The following is a 24,008-nucleotide window of genomic DNA, read 5'->3' on the forward strand; positions in this document are numbered from 1 at the left end:
ATTGGAAAGGGTGTGTGTGCACACACTTGCGTGTATTTGTATGCATGTGTATGAACATCCAGTTTGAATGACTCACAACTTGAGTGTGTGTATAACTTTCAGTGGTTTTGTGAGTCTTCTCCACTTGTTTGCTATTCGAGTTACCCATGACTGATCACTCAGTTTTCTTGTTACATTCCCATTGTTCCCCTGAAGCAACATTTTACCATTCTAATTAAAGCCTCACTCCGTTTAAAAACTCTTTTTGGTAATATTAACTCCATAAATGAGTATCCCCTAAGTTTACCAGTGAATTAAAAATCAAAGTGGCAAATATATGGATGTATAATTATATAAAGCAATATACTGTGTGCTAATTGTTAATGCAGCCTTTTGTTATTCACTACGGATATGTTAACAGAAGAATAGAGTAATGTACTCTATCTTGTTTTTAATCATGAATTCTTTTACTGATTTATTATTTATACCCCAACTACTTCCCAAAATAATTTTTGACAGCTCATAATAAAAGTAACCAAATGTGAGAGGAGCAATAAAATAAAGAAATATTATTAATCTTATGATAATAAAGAGGGTACAATAGTTATTTCTCAAAACAAAAATTAAGAATGGGCACTGCGGTTTTGCAGAAAAATGAACTTTCAGCCTCTTGACGCTGATGAAAAATGAAATGGGCTGTGTAACATAGGTACCATTATGTAATGAGAGAAACCTCTGAAGGCTAAAAGGCTGTTGGAATTGAAAGGACATTATTTGATAGTTTGCAAATAGAAGAACCAATATTCAGGAACTATTTTTCTGTATTTCTCCCGATCTCAGGAGAGTATTGTTTAGAAAGAATGTTTCAGCCTCTAGAGCTGGGGCATATTGTGAGGTGAATGGCAGTAGATGCATCTGTGATAATTTGGTGCAGAAAATAAAATGCACTGATGTAAGAATTCATGAAGTCAGGAAAACATCCTAAAAATCCTAAAGGTCATCACATTCACTCCTTATATTTGGGCAAAACTTTATCTGAATTTTTCCAAATGTAGGAAATCAACTCTGTTTACAGGGATATTGTCAAAATGAGGAAAATAGCAAGATTAAATGAATCTATGTATTGTTTTAGCATTACAAAATGTTCTTTTATAGGCAGGTGCTATATAAAATGCTATAGAAAATGATTATGGTAAACATCCATCTCTCTGTTAATAACTAGCAGTTTTTAGATACTTGACTCTCTAAGAATTTAAGATTTGAGACTGAAAACTAAGCTCGTGCCATTAAATATCAACCTGTGGCAATTAGCTTTGAATGATCTCACATAGTCCACTGAGAGTTTTCAAATATTGACAATTTAACTTTTTCAAAGCTAAAAAACAAGAATAGTGTTTTAAAATAGTGAAAGGCCAGCAGATAACATTTCTGGATAATGAGAGGATATACCGTTCCTGCTAAAGTGTCTTGCATGTAATACACACTCAATAAAATTTAAGTAGTAATAAGGTAGCTGTGACAAAATTATTTTTTATTAATTTCTTAAACATAAAAAACTCAATTTTTCATTACTTTCACCTGCAGTCTTCAGCTGTAAGAAACACAGATATTACAAACCTCTATATTTGGAAGAGCAGCGTGCTTTAAGTGCTCGGAGGAGATTCAAGAGCTCAAGTGGGAAATTGAGGCAAGGTGGATAGAATTTTTGATTAATCAATCCATTGTTTCAAAGGATTCTGTATTGGTCAGTTTTGGCTTGAATAAGTTCCTTTTGATCTTACAGTATAAAAATAAAATATAAAAATAATCATAAATATTTGAATTTGTTAATTCTGAAAATTCAGAAATTTGTGGAGAAAATCTATGCAACGGAAGACAAAGTATATAGTGACAAACATGCAGAACCAGTTTGTTCTCAAAATCAGAAGACTATAAATGTTATTTTTGATCCCGGGTCTTCTGTTCTATGCAAAACAGATACCTGAATTACTGTTTGAAAGGATAAACATGTCAGCAATCAGAGGTTAGTACCTAAGGCAATTGGAAAAATATTTGGAATGGAGAAAGCAAAATAGTCGTGCAGCACTACTGAAACTTGTAGTTCTTCTTTCTTCATTAAGTAATATGTACTCATATATAAATATGTTCCAATCTCATTTAAAAATATTCCTATTTTTCTCTTGTTGCATAGAATGCTCTTAAGGACGCAAGTAAAACTTTAAATTCTAAAATGCCCTAAGGATAAGATGTTTTTCATGCAATATTCATTTTAAAATTTCAGTAATCTTAAGGGCATACATACACTTAAATGATTCAGAAGTCCTATTCTAGAATTATCTTGATCAATTTATCAAATTTTATACCACATGTTTCCTTCCTCTTCTGTTACACGGTCTCAGAGTATTTTACTCTTATTACAGGTTGTGAGAATAAAAACAGGAAAACTGGTTTTGTTTTAGAATTCCTTCTACATATCCCTCCCCTTCATTCTGAATAGCACATGGTGTGGGGCTGGCAGAAGCCTCCCTAACTAGAACATTCGTTACCTTAGCCAAGACAGCAGCCAATGTTGAATCAGAGAGACAGCCAGCCAGCCTGCCTCTGACCAAGGCAAAAAAATGAGAATCACTTTTGGGATGTCCCTCTCTTACATTCACCTCTTGTTCCCACTCTCCCAGCCTCATACTCAGAGACTGGAACAACTGACAGGACAACCTGAGAGTCCCTCTCCAGGTCTCATGTGTCAGGGTTCATCTCTTACAGCAACTGCTTTCCAGCCTCACCCTGAACCAATGGAGATGGCGTAAATTTGAACTTGGATATTAAAATGCACTCCAAATATAAATCATTTCCAATTTCTCTCCTCGTCTTCTCCTCTGGGTAGGCTTTCCTGGTCCTCATGTTGAGGGGTCATGCCCTTCCTCTGGGCTTGCTCTCGTGGACAACTCAGCTCATTCACTCTAACTATGGTTTTACTGTGTGTGCTTCTTGCCAGACAGTAGAAATCTCAAGGGAAAAACAAGGAAAGCCATCCTTGCAACTTTCATATTCTTTTAGTCCCTGGTACACAGTAGGTACCCAGTAAATGTTTGCTTGAGTTTTTGTAGATTTACTTCAATCAAACTCTGCTTTTAATCAGTTCTTTGAGTAACAATTTTGGGGCACCTATTCTACATCAGACCCTTCGCCAGACACTGGTGATAGAAACATAGTTGAGACAGATCACTAGGTCTTGAGACGTTACAATTCAGAAGGGGATATTGATGATGCATTAGTAAACACAAACCAAAATTCTAAGGGAGCCACAAGAAGGCAAAACTTCACAGAGGCAGTGACACTTGAGCTGGGGCTTGATGAATGAGTAGAATTATGTCAGGCAACAAAAGAGGAAGAAGCATGTTCTGTTAGATCTAGATTTCGATTGACATCACATTGCCTTTCTGTCTTACTCCAGAAGAACCTCTGTTCCTTTGTAAATTACTGTGAGTATCTGAAAGATGGACGAAGGCTGCTGAGGGGAAAAGTAAAGCAGGACCCACGTAGTAAGATAATTGTCTTCATTGCCCTCTCCTCTGTTCACAGTGCAATTATAAATGTGAAAAAAAAACCAAGATGTAATGCAATCAGCAAATATAGCATGGCAATGGTACAGTCTTGTGTCACCTAATGACAGGAATACATTCTGAGAGATGCACCATTAGGCGATTTCATCGTTGTACAAACATCCTAGAATGTTCTTACACAAACTTCGATGGTACAGCCTACTACACACCTAGTTTGTGTGGTATAACCTGTTGTTCTTAGACTACAAACCTGTACAGCATGTTACTGTACTCAGTACTGTAGGCAACTGTAACATAATAAGTGTGTATCCAAACACAGAAAAGGTACTGTAAAAATATGATATCATAATCTTGTGGGTCCACCATCATATATGTGGCTCATCATTAACTGAAATATTGTGCAGCATATAACTGTACTTAAAATATCACCGTGTCATCAAACTAATGAACAAATGAAAAGTAAACCTACAGAATAAACTGTTCGAATTCCAAAGGTTTTATGCAGTAATGCCTCTTAGATTAGTGGTTAAAAACACAAATGTGGAATTTTAAACTACAAATTTGGGAAATGATCACACATTTTAAAATATATGACAACTAAATAGTAAAATCTAGAGTGAATTTAAGTTTGGTTTTTTTTTTTTTTTTTGGAGGTAGGGAAGTGATATTTAGAAAATGATTTCAATTTCATTAGTTGATCTAATTGCTTGCGTATGCCATATATGTTTGTCCTTAAAATTAGATATCCCATATTTCAGTCTTCTTTCCTGGGAAACCTTAAGAGAAACAGATTATCTAACTTTTTTTTGGGAATCCACATTTTTAAGAAAAAGTAGGTTAATTCATAGTTAACACAAGGCAGGATTTCGGTACGCAAAAGAGTACATCCGCATTTAAGCTGAGGTTTGAGGAAACTTGCCCTGCGTACCCACTCCAATTTCTACATGTATGTACTTTACAGAAAACAATTGCAAACATATGAGAGAGAAGGAACACTCATATAATCAGGAGTGATGGTTATCTCTGGTTTCAAGATATCAACATTTTCAGCTGCTAGGCAAGTGCCTTCATTTTATTAATCACAGGCTCTCAAGTCTAGCTTAATCTTAGGACATTTTTGCAAGCTGTGGACATGCCAGGTGCTTGGACTGCCAGCAGCACATTTAAAAAATAATGTGTTGTTTGTATTTATCTGGTTGCAAACAGTTAAACACTACACTGACCAAATTGGCTGGAACAAACATCTTTTATTAACACACGTTTAACAGGATTTAAAATATTCATAGGAAATGTGCATTATTATTATTTGGCATCAGGACACTAGATTTTTAAAAATGCATGGAACTGGATATTGGTGGCACACTGGCGTAAATGACAAATTATTTGAAAAAAAATCTATTAAAATTCTTGACATCCTGTTTCCTGTCCATGATAACTTCTCTGCGCCCACACACTTGCTTCTCCGGCTGTAGCTCATTGCCTGCCTAGATTTCTCTTTGTGGTTTCACCTGTGTCACAGGCTTGCTGAAAGTCACTGTCTTGAAATATCACACTAAAAATATTGCCATTGGTGACCCATTTTGGCACTGGAAAGCTATGAGACTGTGGCTGATGCAGAAAGGTGCCTGTTGATGGTATGGAATTTAAATATGGGCATGTGGTGACTTCTCTGTTTCATTCTTTAAGATGATATGTGAGATTTCTACATGGAAAATTGCACTCTAGGTCAGGCGCGGTGGCTCACATCTGTATTCCAGCACTTTGGGAGGCTCAGGTGGGCAGATCACCTGAGGTCAGGAGTTCCAGACCAGCCTGGCCAACACGGTGAAACCCGTCTCTAGTAAAAACATAAAAAAATTAGCAGGGCGTGGTAGTGGGCACCTGTAATCCCAGCTACTTGGGAGGCTGAGGCAGGAGAATTGCTTGAACCCAGGAGACAGAGGTTGCAGTGAGCTGACATGGTGCCACTGCACTCCAGCCTGGGCGATAGAGTGAAACTCCATCTCAAAAAATCAAAGAAAGAAAGAAAGAAAGAGAGAGAGAGAGAGAGAGAGAGAGACAGAGAAAGAAAGAAAGAAAGAAAGAGAGAGAGAGAGAGAAAGAAAGAAAGAAAGAAAGAAAGAAAGAAAGAAAGAAAGAAAGAAAGAAAGAAAGAAAGAGAAAGAAAGAAAGAAAGAGAGAGAAAGAGAGAGAAAAAGAAAACTGCATTTTGGTGAGCAGGGGGTGCTGGTCAGGATCATGTATGAAGCGTGATTCTGGCATGGACCTGTCAGTATGGGTGGTTTTATAAGCAACGCTTTGTAGCCTTGACAGAAAAACTGCTTGTGCCCAATGCCAATCACTCAGTCTTTGTCAACTCAATTGCACATCCTCTCAGAGACAGCATCCATCTCCACTGACATCTAAAATATACAGTACCCTGTCACCATGTCTCAGGGGTGAGTATGTACTGCTAACATAACCTGCAGGTACACATGGCCTCCTTCCAGTTCTTTGCTATGTATGTGACTTCACAGTGTACACACAAAGCAGAAGAAGGAAGGGTTCGTTCATTTTGAGGAACGGGTTTAAACAAAAATGATGGTTATGAGTTGGTACCTGCTATTTATTCAAGTGTTACTAATTCTTCCTTAAGGACAATGAAGGGTTAATAGCATTCACTTTGAACTCAAGCCCTAAATATCACAACCATAGTACGGTCTCTGTGTATGAAAATTCCAACCACTTACATGTATGGTCTGTAAGACTTGTTTTATAGTAAAATGAGACCAAAGATAAGTTTGCTCAACAAAGGAAGCTATGCTAATTGGTGTTTTACAATATGTTGGACTTTTGCTTATTTATGTGCTACCTCCCTGCCAATAGATGGCAGGTCATGGCCCTCATTCAGTAAAAATTGTGGGGAGATTACCACTGAGGAGGTTTGAGTGTTGCCCTTTCTCTAGGGGAATAAAAAGTGCTGTGCCAAAAAAAAAAAATTCTTTCTCCCTTCTTCCAAGCATTCTATTGAGACATCACCTCTGCAGTGGGTTGAATAATTATTTTTGGCTAATCTTTATTTAGTGCCATCAAGCATGCTGCTGTACATAAGAAGGAGATTACAAACCCATCTTCAGTTGTTTTAAATGTTTCTTCAGAAATCTATTTTGAGTGTGAATTCTTCAGTCCATAAATCTGGTGATCATGGCGTCCAGATTCCCCGGAGTGTATGTAATGTTCCTCCTAAAAGGTGGCGAATTAATGCTTTCTGAACTTTGGGTGCCGTTTATTGTACTGTGCTGATAATTTACTAAATGACACCCTTGAGAACAAAAATACTGCGAGTCCCCTTGCAAAGTAGCTAACGTTCTCCCAGGGAGTAATTACGAATTGGAAGAAATGGATTAAGTAATATACATTATTGCTCATAATGCTGGCTTTTTTTTTGTAAAAATAAAGTCAACTTTAAACAAGATAGATTGTACTGATTATATCTCATTTGATGTCTTATCTTCACTAAAACAATGCAATTAAAGGTATTATAGAAATAAAACAATATAATAAACAATTGATAATGTTGCAAATACCATATCCTTGTGTTAATATCTAGGCTTTTAAAAGTCACTTAACATTCTCATTGGATATAGAGCCAGCATGGCAATGGGCCAGCAGAGAACATCTCCTAAGAAGCCTGTGATTAAAAGACTTGACAAGATTAACTCAAAAAACCTAACTGTTCAAAGATACAATGTCCTTATTCACTCTGTGTAGCTTGATTTAATTTCCAACTTTTCTTTAAAAAACCCTCTACTTTCATATATATGCTTTTATAGAGGCAATTTGTATAAAACCAAATGTTATGGTCATGTATTTTTCTCAAATATAATCTAGCAAATATATGCAAAAATAACTTCCTAGTGAACCACTGTAAAATTCTCTTTATTGGTTGAATAAGGAAATCTCAATCCACCTTTTGTAATACACTGCTATCAGATTATGCTTCTCTATACTGAAGGTTGTCTTTGGGGTATGAGTAAAAGCAGGAAAATGAAACCTGTTTCCAGGAACAAGTATATGTAAGCAGCCTCATGAAGTAAGGTCCACATTTCATTTTCTTCTGCCTGCCAGAATTTCTCCGAAACAGAACATTCAGTCATAAAGCAGAAGATGACAACCTTTCTCTTGCAGGGCACCAAGATGTACCCTGAAGGACAGAATGGGGCCATATCATAATTTGTAGTGAATTACTTTGTCCTGTCTGTAGGCCTAACCCTCCAATCCTCCAAGACCACATTATTCTTCTTTCTGGAGAGACTGACCACCTTTGCCCCACTCTTGCCCTAAAAAAGATTATTGTCACTAAACGACCAGTAAATAAGGGAGGTTCATTTCTTTGCTTTGGAAAAAACTGAAGACATTTTAAACTCCCTAATGTAGAAGACATTTGGCTGTGTATTGTTCAGACCACTTACTGTCCTCTGCGGTCATGAATGGAATCCAAGAACTATGTGCACTGCCAAATCCATTGGAGGCAACCAACCGAAACATATACTCTGTGTACGGTTGGAGATCGCTCACTTCATAGCTTAACGATGCAGAAGGATTAGAAAATAACCTGTATGGGAAAGAAATGTCAATTAGGAAGTTTTCAACATTCAAAGAAATAAAAGCAAATAAATTTCTTACTACAAAAAATTTTAGAAGATGCCAACATACATTTAAGTACTGTAATTTTCTGCCATCAAATGAGATCTCTTTTAAAATAAATGGCCATTGACTGAGAGTTTGTAATCTTGTGTTTATATGAAATGTAAATGCTAGTAGTATTGAGACTGACTGCCATGTTGATTTGTACAGTAGGTGTTATAATTTGTTAGTGACAGTTCAAACATTATATTGTTAGTTTCATTGCTTTTTGTAATGCATGTGCTCATGAAAAGTTTCAGTGGGAAGAATTCTTACTTTAAAGGCCATATAAGTGAAAAATAGATAATTTTGCAAAGCAAATGATTATCCTCTAAGTAGTCTGGGTTTTTTTTTTTTAACTTTTAAAGGGTAACCTATATTTTTTGCAAATGAGAACCGACCTACTCTTCAAAAATGTTATGTCTATATTATGTAACCCAGCTGATAGATAAAATGGACAAAGTAGAATGCTTACTCTAGAAATTCATGGGTGGAGTCGCCAGACCTCATCTGGAGTTGGTATCTGGGAGAGCCAGGAGCGTTATTACGAGCTGGTGTAGACCAGACAACCTGAAGACTGGTTGGAGTGGCAGATGAAAGCCTGGGAGGCAGCACGCCATCTGGAGCTGTCGAAAAACACAGATGAATTAGAGCAGAGAAAACTGTGGAGAACATATGCTGGATGGAATCGAAATGCTCCATATACTGGAAAAACTGTTCCTCAGGATCAACAACAATGTTAAACATGGTCCATTTAATTTAACATTTTCATTCCTGAACTCCTGTATTTCCTTATTGTTCATTTCAACACAATTACATTAGTATTTCAGTCTTAAAAGCCGGCCCCCAAACAGCAAGACAAATGAATATGCAGCACATTCCCACCTGTACTTCTGTTTATCTAATTGAAAACATGGAGGGAATTTAGTGAAGCAAATATTAAAGTACCTTTTTGATTTAACTCTTTGTTCAACAGACCAAGCAATTGAACACTGAAGCAGTCCAAATCTCATATTCATCCCCCCCGATATCATCCATTGCTGCCTTAAATCACACCACTACACATGAACACAATGGCTTTATTTTCTTTCTTTCTTTCTTTCTTTTTTTTTTTTTTTTTTTTTTTTTTTTGAGGAAGGGAAGTCCCTTGCTAAAATTGTATTTTCCTGGAATGATAAATAAACATAAGTGGTTGAATATAGCATATTCCAGCCTTAATGCTCATCCATGAAAATATAAAAATTAAACATTTTTCCCTATGTGTGTTATACAGTTATCCCTTCTCACAGTTATCACTTCTCCTGCCCTTATTCAATTTTGCAAGTTAGAGCACACATACCACTTTTTCTAGTCTAGTTGAGTCTCTAGCCAATCTGTTCTGACTTCAACATACCTGCTTGGTACAATTTACCAGGGAAATATATTTGAATGATTCTAGAAGCCCTAATAGGAATGTGTAAAACTAAAGCCTATTCTACTAAAAAAAATTGATAAGATGACACTGGTTATTTAATTAATTTTTTCCAACAGGTATACCTCAAATGAGCCTGTCATATCAGCATGTTCTAAATCAAATCAGTTTGTTCCAAAGCTATTCAGAAACCTGAAAGCAAATTCAGCAAAATGCTGTGCCTTTAGGAAAATGACCTAATGACTCTGAGCCTGTATTTTCTGATCTTTAAAGTAGGTATAATATTTTTCCTTTATAGAATTGTTGTGAAGTTCAGAGATCATATAAATAAAGCACCTGATTTTAGACCCTGATAATTACTAGCTGCTAAATATTATTACTATTATTACATTGGACTGACCTGCACTTTCTTAGCATAATTTAATTGCTAGTATAACATACTTTGTTGGGAACATTCTGATTATTCTAATATAGGTTCCTAATGACCACAAATTACCAGAGGCCATTGATGAAGAAGCAGAAGTGATCAAAATAATGAGAATAAATGAAATATCAGGGTCCATTTTCAACTTCATTTTATACATAACCTTGTGTAGTGTGTCAATTTTATGTACTCTCCAATTCAGAAGAAGCTGTCTGTGAACAATGAGGCTAATGAATGACCAGTGATGAAAATAGAAGAATTAGATTACATGTTTCATCCATCTGCTGTAATGGGTTTGAGTTCATTAATAATTCATTCATTTGTTCAATAAACATTTATTGAGGCTCCACTCTGTGCTAAGCAGTACTCTTCATGTGGAAGGAGAACAGCACTGAATAAAACAGATACGACTCTTGCCCCTAGGTAGCTTACATTCAAGTGGAGAGAGCAGGTGATAAACAAATAAGTATTGTGTACGCAATAATATCAGGTGGCCATAAGTGCTTTGCAGAAAAATAAAGCAGGGTAAGGAAAGAGAAGGTTAAAAGAATTGTGCAGTTTTAGTTACTAGGTAACAACTTCATTTCGATGGGAAGATTATAGGAAGAAAATGCAATTCAGTGATATTTGAACAGAGACCTCACTGACATGAGGGAGGCAGCCATCCAAATGTCTGGAGGAAGAGCAATCCAGCCAGAGAGAGCAGTACATTCAGAGGCAGTAAGGAGGAAAACATTCTGGTTGTGTTTAAGGAACAGTAGGAAGGTCACCGTGGCTAACATGACCTAAGGAGGAGAGAGAAAGGAAAAGTCTTCACAGGAGTTGTAGTCTTCATAGGAGTCATAGTCTTCACAGGAGTTGTAGGTCAGCATATATGTGATATTTAAAGGCTGAGATGGTGAAATAAACTAGAAGTGAGTGTTGATAGAATGAGTATAGAAGAAGTCTGAGAACTGAGCCCCGGAATCCACCAAAATGTTGAGGTCAGGAGGAAGCCTCTATAGCAAAGGATACTGAGAAGGAGTGGTCAGTGAGGTAGGAGGAAAACTGAGAAGGTATAGACTGGAAGCCAAGTAAAGAAAGAAGGCACATGAAAAAGGAAGGACATCACATGAAAAAGGAAGGACGTATCAGCTGTCCCAACTCGGCTGAGACTTTAAGGAAGAAGAAGACTGGGAGTTAAAACTTTGCATTTGGCCAAGTGCAGGTGTTTGATAACTGCAAAGCACAGATGCAGTGCAGTGCTGGGCACAGCAGTCTAAGCTAAGGTTGTGAAGAGAATGAGGGAGTAAAGAGCAGATACATTGAGCTTAGACAACACTTAGAGGGAATTTATTCTAAAAGGGATTAGAAAATGGAGCAGTAGCTAGTGAAGCTCATGATATCAAATGAAAGTTTTCTAAAGACTGGAAGATGTTGCAGCATATAAGCATGTTTATTGGAAGAATCCAGCATAGACTAGGGGAAATGATACTGTAGAAGAATGATTGCCAGAGCAAAGTCCTAGTGCAGGAAGAGAGAGGTGAGTCAGTGCACAGCTGAATCAACTGAGAGTCAGTGCACACTGGCTACCAAACAGAGCAGGGATAGTTCTCACATTGTGCAAAAGTGAATGGACAGATGAAGATGTAGAACAGTGAGTAGATGCAGTGACAGAATAATAGCAAAGATCTCCTTTGATGATGCCCAGTTTCTCAGTGAGCAAAATAAAAGCAAAGGCTCAGTGACAAAGTGTGTGGATGAAATAGACGCTTGAAGAGAGAGGAAATGATATGAAATAATTCTCTCAATCTGTAAAAGTGTAGCATGACTAGAAAGTGCAATAAGATTGCTGCCAAGGGCCAGCTATCCATTCTTAAGTTCACATTTTTGGTTTGAAGGACATTCATTGCTAAAGGCTTTTTAATTGATATTTTATCTATGAACACAAATGGTTTTAAACAATCATAATTTCTTATTTGATTTATATACTTTGATTTATAATAAGTGCACACATAGAAAAAAGAACATTGTGAAAACACAGGCAAAAAGTAAAGTGCAAATTGCATGCAATGTATCACATATAAAACCATGTCTCTTATTTGATTATTTTTGTCTAATTTTTCTACATCAAGGAGTATAATGTAATTGAAAATCCAAATTCTGAATTTCAAGTCATTAGCCCCCCAAAAAACAGTTTTTAATATGCACAAAAATCCCTTATGTGTTAAAAAACTGCATTGCCTTTCTATGAAGAAAGTAGGAAGAACTGCCCCAAAGTAGGTTTCATAATAATAATAAAGTGTCATGAATTCTCTTCTGAGTAATAATAAAACAATATGCTCCATTAAATTGGTACACTTTGAATTATTAAATTGTGAAATATTTCCAAAAAGAATGGTCATCTTAAATTATTTATATATAACCACTTATTCTGTATGCTTCCAGTAACACTGAATTCTGGAAACCTTCCTTTCCCCTCTGTTTAACCCCTTTTATCCTAGATTTAATCCTTAGAGGCTCCTTAGCACCAAAGCAATAACGGGGAGCCAGCCATAATTCCGCTGCTGGTTTCTTAACAGAAGAGCCCTGTATCCATCAGCTTGATATATTGTCTCCAAGATGCTCTGTTGCTCAAAAAGCTTCTTTCAAGTTTAATATGACCCTCACGGGGCAAACACTCCAAGACAACCGCCTGAATCAACACATCTTGTCCAGTAAATACTAATTCTACACAGCGACTAGATAAAACAGCTACCTCAATCTATAAATTCAAAGGAAGTGGGTTTTTAATAAAATTTCAAATTTAACCTGCTTCAGAAGACCAAATTCATACAAAACATTAAGCAATAAATTAAATCACAGATTGGAATAACGAGATGGTGTAATCTCTTGAATGTATAATTTTATTACACTTTAAAATGATATACACCACTAGACTCTTATCTATATGAAAAATGAAAGAAAACAAAAAACCAAATAGACAATGACAGAGACATGTCCTAAACTCCTCTAAGAAAACAAAACAAAATAAAACAAACAAAAAAGCAAATATAAAATGATTTATTTACACATGTCCTAAACCTTTGCTCCCTACAGATTTATAAAACTCTGGGGGTGAGCTCTCAAAGGCAAAAACAGAGGCTTTACAAATGTAGTTGGTGACTACCAAGTCTGTGGGGACAAGAAGAAGAATATTTTAGGGAGAAAATGAATTCACTGTGCTTTCCAATATGCACTAAATTGTTTCTCAGGACATCCCACCAACATGTTACTTTTGTGGTGTGTTTTTTTTGCCTGTGTGTGTGCATTTCAAAATAGTGAAATAAAATGCTGTATTAAAATATCAAATAAGCCTGTAATACTTTGTATCAAACTTAATTCTATAATACAAGACATTGAATACCACTCTGCACAAGGTTCTTGTTAGAGGCAGGGAAAGGGCAGAATAGGTAGAAGGAGGAATAAAATAATCTACTTCATGTTTAACAGATTAGACCTGACTCAAATAACTATATCACCAAAAAAAGAGTACTCTGAACAAAAGAGGTATAAATGCTACGGGGCACTCGGAAGTAGAAACTCACTTTCAGGGGTACATTGGGCCTTGTCTTTCAGAGATCCCTGGCTTGCAGAGGCACTGCCTTGGGGGTGCTATCAGTTGTTCATCCAGGTTAATGATGTTCTCAGCCTCATTCCAGGGCCTAGGGCTCCCACCAACTCTTTCTGTGCTCATTCCATTTAGATGTGGTGCTTCTTGCTGAATTCACTACGAATCTGACTCTAGCCTACCCCGAATTACCTCCTCACTTCAGGGATTACATTTTTGGCATTCTCATTTAGGCTTCTCTGTTAACATTAGAGAAACAGTGGCCTTTTACCTATATGCTGCATTACTGAATAGCCTGGCACATATTCAAAATCCTTGGATTACACATTTCTTCATCATTTTCTGAAATAGCTATGTATGAGCAAGGGTTTTAAATTCTACTTTCCAGAATGGAAAATTAAAGTTCAGACACATATATTGAGTCATTGAGTCATGAACAAATTGAAAACAGAAGGCAAGACTCAATTTCCAGTCACTAAACCATATGTCATTTAAAAAGATATTAATTATGAGGAATATGCAGATGTGCTAACAAATGGACAGTCAACCTTGAACACAAGGATGCACAAACAGAGCAGCATTAAATAGTAACAAGTAGGTTAAAATAGATTTCATATTCACAAAACAGTCTTTCATCAGAGCGAACTTTTTGAAAGCATACTATGTACAAGGTTATTTAACATAATTATTTAGAATCCTCAGAATTACACTCCAAAATTGTAGAGTTTTCTCTTTGTAGGATAGACGGAGAAGGTGAGGCTCAGAGAGAAGTTAAATATTTTATTTCAAATCACAGAACTGATATAACTGGCACACTGAGGATTCTAACATGGGCCGTTTTAAGTTCAAAGGCGGTGTGCTCTTAATTTTACATCATGAAACAGCCTGCTATAGTAAATGATTTATAATATAGACTACCTATTAAATGTATTAAATAAATATAAAAGCAAACCATTTACATTATTAAATAAATAAGTTTCAATAAATGTTGGATTTATTTTCTGTCCAGGTCATATTCTTAAACAGTACCTCCTCGGTCTTATTTCTTTATCATAGCAGGGATTCCCATCATTCCACAAGGTACCACACATAGAACTACTAGCATGAATTTGGAACATCTCCAGAATTAGTCAACATCTACAGAAATTCAATGAAACGTAAAATGGAGAGGTCTTCATGTTAGTGAGAGAAAAAGTATATTTTAAAAATTGTGTTTTCGTAGGTATGTCATGGATCTGATATTTGACCATAGAATATTAAAAAATAAAACAACAGAATCTTAAAATCAAAAGGCAGAAAGCTTAAAAGTCACCAACTTTATCTTCTCATCAAATAAGGAATCCTTGCCTAGAACATCCCAGAAGGTGACCCCAGGCCTCTGCATGTTCCTTGCCAGTGACATGGAAATAGTCGCTTTGCAAGTTGTCCCATCACATTATTGAATAGTCTTTATCATTGGAAAGTTCTTTCTAATGTAGAACAAAGAATTGTATCGGTTCTACAAAACTTAGGGCAAATATAACCTTTTGTTCACATTGAGACCTTCTGAGTGAAATGGGGCACTCGAAGTGATTAATAGGAGTGAACCAAGTTGCAGCAGGCATAAACTGGGACTATTTTGGGCAAAAGGGGCATATGGTTGGTCATGCTAACAGCACCGAACTCCTTAGGACCTTACCTCTAATCTCTAATACCTGGACTAGAACCTCAGGTATTTTTAAGCATTTGTCCTCCTCTCCACTAAATTTCCCCATTTCAGTGTAAACATCCTGTTCTCTCCAACTAGTTTCCATGTAGTATGTTTTCTCAACCATTTTCTACCCTGGTTAACTGATTTGGATGTGTTCCAGTTTGAGAATGTCTTTTGAACTTACACTCCTTGTGTATTGTGACCACAGCCTGCCACAGGAAGACACTGACTTTCCTTTCTTCAAGTGCTGCTGCTGAAACTTCACTGAGTATCTTAATTTTGGCCTGCTTAATACTGGAGTTCATCAAGTTCATTTGTATCAGCTATGTAGCTGACTCAAAATGGTCATATAGATAGCTAAAGATACCAGATTAATTATTTTCTAATGTATACATAGTCTTAAAGGAATATTAAAGGAGCAGAGTAATTAAAGACATGCCATAATGCCCAACACAGTGCTCTATCTATGAAAGAGCCTATAAAAACTGGATGAAAGGATGATCAATGGTTAGAAAAATGGATGAGTTGATGGGGGAAAGATCTGCAGAAAAAACTCTTTCTCTAATTAACCTAACAATTGTTAGGATCGAGAACATATTTTCTATTTACAAATAAATTGCAATAAAATATGAAAAATATTTTTAACATAAATGAGATTAATTGCTTGGAGGTATTATGAAACTAAATCTGCAATATTACTTTAGAGTACATTCATTTGATCATTCGTTTCTCTCAATGTTCTTATTTCACAGATATAAAAACTGAGGTTAGAAAAGGCTAAGCAACATGTCACAACGAATGATAGATAGAAACCTGTGGTTTCATATACGTCCCTTTTGTTTTCACGACCATCGTTCATCTCTCAAAACCTCGTTGAATTTTAAATTTTAAATTTAAGTCTAATTATTGCTTTGTCCCATGATAAACCAAGGTAATGGTAACATAAACCATTTGAGAGCAGATATGCTTTTTATTTATCTTTGTAAACTTCAGAGCACTTAACAAATTTTGAGAGTTTAGTATTGGTCATTAAATACTTGTTAAACAAATGATAAAATTTAGTTCTTGGAGAACTAAAGAGAGCTCTTTTAAAAGTACTATCAAGTACTATCTGCATTTTCCTAACTACAAATATGTTTATGATATAAACTTTGAAGGTTATAAAACAAATGAAGAAAACAATCATCCATAATTACACTACCTAGAGATAGCCGCCGTTAAATTATTATAGATAATCTTTCCTGTCTTTTATTCTATACAAATAGATGTGCACATAATTAAGAAAAACATTAAGATGAATACTTACATATTATTTAGTAAACTTTATTTGCTTTACCATATATGCCAGTAAGTATTTTTGGTAGCATGACTTTTCAAATAATTGCACGTACTATTTTTATAGATGCAGAACATTCACTTAACAAAGATGACATTGATGGATACTGAATGATGCATCTTTAGGGATACTCTTTAGAGTTATTGGGTAAACATGAATGAATGCTCTACCATTTCAGATATTAGTTGACTAATTGTTTTCCAGAAAGTTGAATTTATACTACCATTACTAAGGTATGAGTGGTCTGTTTCCCAGTATCCTCATCAAAATGAGTATTTTAAATAATGCCTATATATATATATATACACACACACACATATGCCTACCATCTTTACTACCATCTTTACTACACACATATATACACACATATATATAATAATACAAGTATATAATTAAATATATTATATATCTACATGTCATGTAATTTGTATATAGTATAATTACATATGATGGATATAAAGTGTGTGTGTGTATATATATATATAAAATAATTCATTAAGTCAGTAGTTATTTAAAAAATCATCTATTTTATGCCTAGCACTATTCCATAACCTGGGAATATCGTAATGAACAAATTAAAATGGTTTTTATTAAGAGGAGTGAGATGAAAGACAAAAAAAAAGATAGAGGCGAAACTATAGAGACAATAAAAAGAGATCAGAGATTGCCAGGGGTTGGGGGAGGGATGTATGAATGAATAGATGGAACATGGAGGCTTTTCAGAGCAGTGAAGCCACTTTGTATGACACTATAATGGTAGGTACATGCCATTATATATTAGCCTAAAGCCATAGAATGTACAACACCAAGAGTGAACCTTAGTGTATACTATGGACTTTGGGTGATAAAAACAAGTCAGTGTAGGTCCACTCTGTGGAAGAGGATGATAATGGGTAAGGGTTATCATGGAGGCAAGGATATAGGGGAACTCTGCACCTTCTGCCCAAGGTTGCTGTGAACCTAAAGCTGCTCTTAAAAATAAAGTCTATTAACACTTAACGAGAGGGAAAAAAAGCATTTCTAATATAAGGGCATTGAGAGTGATGAGGGAGGGAGTGGAGCAAAGTTAGCATGTTAGATGCAATAGGCAGGGAAGGCCTCTCTGATGAGGTTTTATCTGAGCTGAGATTTGGAAATCACTGGGACAAGCACAAATGAAGCAGACCCAAGGCAGAAGCCTGTTTGACATGTGTCTGGAAGGTATTGTTCATAGAGGATTTGGTGATGGAACAGATGTAGGGATGCAGAGAATGAAAGAAGGATGCTTGACTCCGAAGCTTCTGGTCTGAGAAACTAACTGAAAGACAATATCATTTTCTGAGATGGGTCTAATAGGGGAGGGACACTTGGTGGAGGAAGAAAAAAAAATTGTTGGTTCTGGATTGCCTAAGATATTTTTAGAAGGTCATTGTCTACACGGGACGAGAGTTCATGTGTTTAAGTCTGGGCATATACATAAGGAAGGTATCAGTCTATAGACAGCACTGAAAACCAAAAGACTATGATTGAAATATTTACAATATGCTTATTGGCTATTTACCATTTCCTAATTTCTAAAATGCTTGTTCATGTATTGTTTCCAACTAAAACTTTTTTTACCTTTGATAAGCTTTTTATTACTTTATATAATCCTGAACATTTCACATTTTTTCACTATCATTTACGTTCAATTAGCACTTGTTACATTTTTAAAATAATTGGCTGATTAGCAGCTAATTAATGTCTTTACTGTAATGTCTCTATTTAGAGTTTATTTTGATTAAATCACAGAAGAGGCAGATCTGTGTATTGGTTAAGAGCCAGCTTATCTGGGTTCAAATCCTGATTGTGCTAATTACTGAGCAAGTACCAAAATCTCTATGTGCCTCAGTTTCTTCACAATGAAAGAAAGACTAAGATGGTACATATTTCACAGAGTATGGTTGGGAGGATTACATAAGTTAACGTATCAAGTGGTTACACAATATAATATATACATGATATAATCAAGTACATATCATAAGTACATGTAAGTGTTTGCTATTGTCATGATCTTTATCTTACCCCCAATGTCTGTCGCATGATCCTGTCATATCTTTACTCACACGATAACTACAATCATGCTTTACTCATTTATTACATTGATCAAAGTATCTTCTTAAGTATCACTAAGTCATTTAATATATCCCAAAAAACATGTTGCTGGGTGATACTGTAATGACTAGAGAGACATAGTAGTTGTACATTTTTATGTAATGGCAAAAAAAAAAAAAAGGGACATAACATTTTGGGGTCAGCATCACAAGCATTAATATCTTGTAGACAATCTAGCTCAGTTTATAACTATTTAGTTGCTAACATCGTCCAAATGATTACTTTATGATTCTCTTCATGCCATAGTAAAGATGGTAGGCATGATAGGAATTAAATGTTTTGAGAACTTTATTTGTTCATGGTTCATTTTAAGTTACTTGAAAATAAGCACCATACATTAAGATTTATTGTTTCTCTCTGAAATTTTCTTCCCCATCCTTGATGACTTCATAATTGAGATGGCTCTAGATACATTATTTGTAATAATAATATTTATGAAATAACAACGTCCGATCCTATATTTCATAATCACTTAAAAAATTCACAAGGTTTAGTAAAAGTATGTTCTGCTTATACCCAATACACAGCTTAAATTACCCAGTCATCTTAGTTTTAATCACTTGAGAATTTTTTCTTAATTTTTTATTTTTTTTAATTTCATGGCATATAGGAGGTATATTTATGGGGCACATGAGATGTTTTGATGCAGGCATGTAATGTGAAACAAGCACCTCATGGAGAATGGGGCATCCATCCCCTCAAGCATTTATTCTTTGAGTTACAAACAATCTAATTACATTTTTTAAGTTATTTAAAACTATACAGTTAAGTTATTATTGCCTACAGGCACCCTATTGTGCTATCAAATAGTAGGTCTTATTCATTCATTCTATTTTTTTAACCCGTTAAGCATCCCCTCCATTCCCTAAACCTCCACTATTCTTCCTAGCCTCTGGTAACCATCCTTCTACTCTCTAAATCCATGAGTTCAATTGCTTTGATTTTTAAATCCCACAGGTAAGTGAGAATATGCAACATTTGTCTTTCTGTGCCAGGCTTATTTCACCTAATGTAATAATCTCCAGTTCCATCCAAGTTGTTGCAAATGACTGGATCTCATTCTTTTTATGGCTGAATAGTACTCCATTGTATATATGTACCACATTTTGTTTATCTATCCATCTGATGATGGATACTTAGGTTGCTTCCAAATCTTAGCTATTGTAAACAATGCTGAAACAAACATAGGAATGAAGCTATTTCTTCAATATACTGATTTTCTTTCTTTTGGGTATATACCCTGCAATGGGATTGCTGAGTCATATGGTAGCTCAATTTTTAGTGTTTTGAGGAACCTCTATATGGTTCTCCATAGTGGTTGTACTAATTTACCTTCCTACCAGCAGGGTACAAGGGTTCTCTTTCTCCACATCCTTGTCAGCATTTATTTATTGCCTGTTGTTTTTGGACATAAGCCATTTTAACTGGGGTGAGATGAAATCTCATTATAGGTTTGATTTGCATTTCTCTAATAATCGATGATGCTGAGCACCTTTTCATATGACTGTCATTTGTATGTCTTCTTTTGAAAAATGTCTATTCAAATATTTTGCCTATTTTTTGGATTATTAGGTTTTTTCCTATAGAGTTGTTTGAGCTCCTTATATATTCTGGTGATTAATCCCTTGTCAGAGGGATAGTTCGCAAATATTTTCTTCCATTCTGTGGGGTGCTCCTTCACTTCATTGATTGCATCCTTTGCTGTACAGAAGATTTTTAACTTATGTGACTCCATTTGCCCATGTTTACACTGGTTGTCTGTGCTTGTGGGATATTGCTCAAGAAATCTTTGCCCAGACCTATGTCCTGTAGATTTTCCCCAATGTTTTCTTGTAGTAGCTTGATAGTTTGAAGTCTTTGACTTAAGTTTTTAATCCATTTTGATTCTATTTTTGCATATGGTGAGAGATAGGGGTCTAATTTTATTCTTTTTAAAAACATATATTTCTAAGAATGTTGTGGGTATGTAGTGTGTATTTTATATATATATATATATACACACACACACACACATACATGAAGTACATCCGATATTTTCATACAAATGTGCAATGTGAAACAGTCACATGATGGAGAATGGGTTATCCATCCCCTCAAGCATTTATCCTTTGAGTTACAAACGATTCAATTACTTTTTTAAAAATTTTTATTTTAGGTTCAGGGGTACATGTGCAGGTTTGTTACACAGGTAAACTCAAGTCATGGGGGTTTGGTGTACAGATTATTTCATCACCCAGGTAATAAACTTAGTACCCAATGGTTATTTTTTCTGCTCCTCTCCGTCTTCTAACCCTTCCCCTTCACCCTCAAGTAGGCCCTGTGTCTGTTTTTCCCTTCTCTGTGTTCATGAGTTCTCATGTAGCTCCCACCTTTTGAATGCATCTGCATTTTTCTCATTTGGCCTTGCAAGTATCAATGATGTGAGTATTGCATGCCTCCTACAGTTCTTTGTGATTGTGTTAAGTGCCAGGCTGGGATTCAAACATGAGAATTTGGATTCAAAACCTCATCCTCTTTCCTGTTTACTACGTAATCTCCAAGCTATAAATATGGAAATATAGAAAGATTAAACATTTGTGATAAAACTGTGCTGTCATTTTTATATTCCCTGAAAACCAGATCTACCCATCCTCTTTTCCTCCCTTGCCAGGCATTGTGCCAGGTGATGGGTGCATAATGAAGAACAAACTAGCCAGAGTCACACCATTATGGGCATGAGAATATTGTCAAGTGGAGCAAGACTGATATCAAACAAATAGAAAGCAATATGTAGTTAAAATGTTCACAAAGTGCTATGAAGGGGAAGAGTGTACTATAAGTGGTATCATTAAAGGGGGCTGACTTAATTTTGGTTGAAAGAAAAAAGTCTTTCTAAGGAAGTGGTATTTAAGTTTGGACCTGTGAAATGACTAAGATTTTGCTGCCCTATTATGGGCCGAAAGCTCTATGGTGATCTCAGTTTTTAAGGAATTCAAAGCAGGGCAGCAAGGGTGGGAGGCACTGGTCTTGTAGCCCAGATAAGGAGTCTGAATTGTGTATTAAGGAGGTGAGGAATCACTGATTCCATCAATATTTTAAGCAAAGAAACTACAATTGTTGCTTAGTTTGAAAATACTGAGGCACAGATGATGGTGGCTACTCTCTGGTAAATGGACTGGACTGGATACTGAAAAGGAATGAATGGATTATCATCTTATTGATATACCTTGATTGGAGTTTTCTTTTTCCATAAAAGTTGAGTGCAGAGTATGAAAAACAATCCAATTACTAAGTATTTCTGGCTACTTGATTTCATTACTCTCACTTCTGGGAGCTCATTCTTACATGGATCAATAAAGAATCTGCATTCATGTTATTAAAATACCAGAAAGAGATGGGGAAAATATAGATAACCTTTATAATTTATTAACCTGCCTAATTATCAAAATATTTTTAAAAACATTTAGAACAAAATGCAAGAAAACAGAGCTGAATAATGAAGGAAAAAGATCAGTGAATTGTATCACAAAACCTTTACTAAGGTAAGCCATTGTCAAGCAACAGACTTTTTTTTTTTTCCAGAGACAGAGTCTTACTCTGTCACCCAGGCTGGAGTGCAGTGGCGCAATTTCTGCTCACTGCAACCGCTGCCTCAGCCTCCTGAGTAGCAACAGACCTCTTTTTCTGAGATTCGCAGGAGCCAAAAGGCAAAACAGAAAAGAAATGTCATGAGTTACCAATCAATACATTTTCTTAAAGTTATTTTTTGTTGTTTTTCCAAGAAGTTTTCATTTTGTGGGAATGAATTTGGTCTAAAATGGACTCTTCTTCTTTAATAAAACAATTTGCATTTGTGTAAAACAAGAAAATCACAGTAAATCCATTAGCTTTTCTGATTTTTAAAAATAACTACATACAATAATCCCACCATATAAAGAACATACAATTTTGTACTTAAAACTAACATCCAACTTTAACAACATTGACATAGTTGTCTTACATCATTATTTATAAACACATTTAAATTTACTGTCCTCGTTTTTTTTAAGAGCAACCCCTTCTCCCCCTAGAAGGTGAAGCCAAGCTCTAACTACCTTGATCTAGCCAATATCTCCTTAGGGAATTCCTAAGTAGCCAGCTGGAACATGCAGTAAGGGCAATTATGAACATCACCACAATGGTGGCCAGGGCCTTCAGTTCCATCAGGGAATGCACTCCACCTGCTCCCAAAGTCTGCTTTGCACAGGACCTAGGGTTACGTCTGGTAGCTAGAAAGAGCTCAGCAACTGCTTTGGTTGAATGAAGTTTGAACAAAGTTCAAAGTTTTGGTATAGAGTCTTTATGCTAATTGAGTTGTTTATTAAACAACTCAACAACTTTAATGAATGACTTTGGTTAATTGCCCCTTGAACAATGCTAACATCTTGATATTCATTTGTAAACATAAGCACACTACAATGTCAGAGTTAATGCTGGGGAGGTATTGTACACCAGGCAATGGACTAAATGTTTTGTATGTATCATAATACTGAATCCTCCTAATAGTCCTAGGTGTGAAGTAGGTGGGTCACGGAATCTGAAACTTCATAAGATAAATGACTTGCACAAGACCACATAGGTAATAAGGGGATTGTGCTGCTGTTTCAATCCAACAACTGTCTCCAAAGTTCAAGTTCCTGTTATTTTAAACAATGTTGTTTAAAAGGAGCCAAACCAGACCTTTGCCCTTCCTCACAGACATAAAACGTAGCTAGCCTCCTTTCCCTACCTCTTTCCCATCCAACACACAGGAACCTAAAGAACTAACTTGGAGAGTGGATACTGTTTTGAAGAATGGTAAAAATCTAACAGTTCAGAGTTTTGAAAGAAAGCAAGATATTTTTGAGGTTTTAAACAAATGCGTTGTTTCAATTTTTAGGAGGATTTTTTGGAGTAGAGGTTTGAAGAAATCGTGTCTGTCTTTCTCAGTCTATTACTATCTCTTTCTCTCTGTTTAGTAATTTTTTTCTCTTTTATGTGTCAAGGCACCCTTGGCTCTGAGAAAGGAGTCTAGAGAAAAATAGAGAAACGAGATATATAACAAGAGCTATAGGTTTTACACATCCAACCTAAATAAATGATATTTCTTAAGGTTGTCACTAGTGTAGTAGAAGAGTATTTAGGTCAAACTCTGACTGGGAAAGAAACATGTGCAAAAATAAAAAAAAATTTAAAAATCATCATTTCTTATATTAGTGAC

At 35.7% G+C, this 24,008-nt stretch overlaps 1 protein-coding gene across 1 annotated transcript in view; it reads right to left on the bottom strand.

Annotated features, from left to right (window-relative positions):
* The window catches only part of LOC105493520 (usherin), a 789,359-nt gene that overhangs the window by 270,715 nt on the left and 494,636 nt on the right, over positions 1-24,008 (bottom strand). The window contains exons 38-39 of the mRNA XM_024796490.2: positions 8,683-8,833; positions 7,994-8,136 (exon numbers count right to left, since the gene is read on the bottom strand). Coding sequence (XP_024652258.2) covers positions 7,994-8,136; positions 8,683-8,833 — 294 coding nt within the window. The remainder of the gene's footprint in view (positions 1-7,993; positions 8,137-8,682; positions 8,834-24,008) is intronic.

This window comes from Macaca nemestrina, chromosome 1, assembly GCF_043159975.1.
Source record: "Macaca nemestrina isolate mMacNem1 chromosome 1, mMacNem.hap1, whole genome shotgun sequence".
Taxonomy (NCBI): Eukaryota; Metazoa; Chordata; class Mammalia; order Primates; family Cercopithecidae; genus Macaca; species Macaca nemestrina.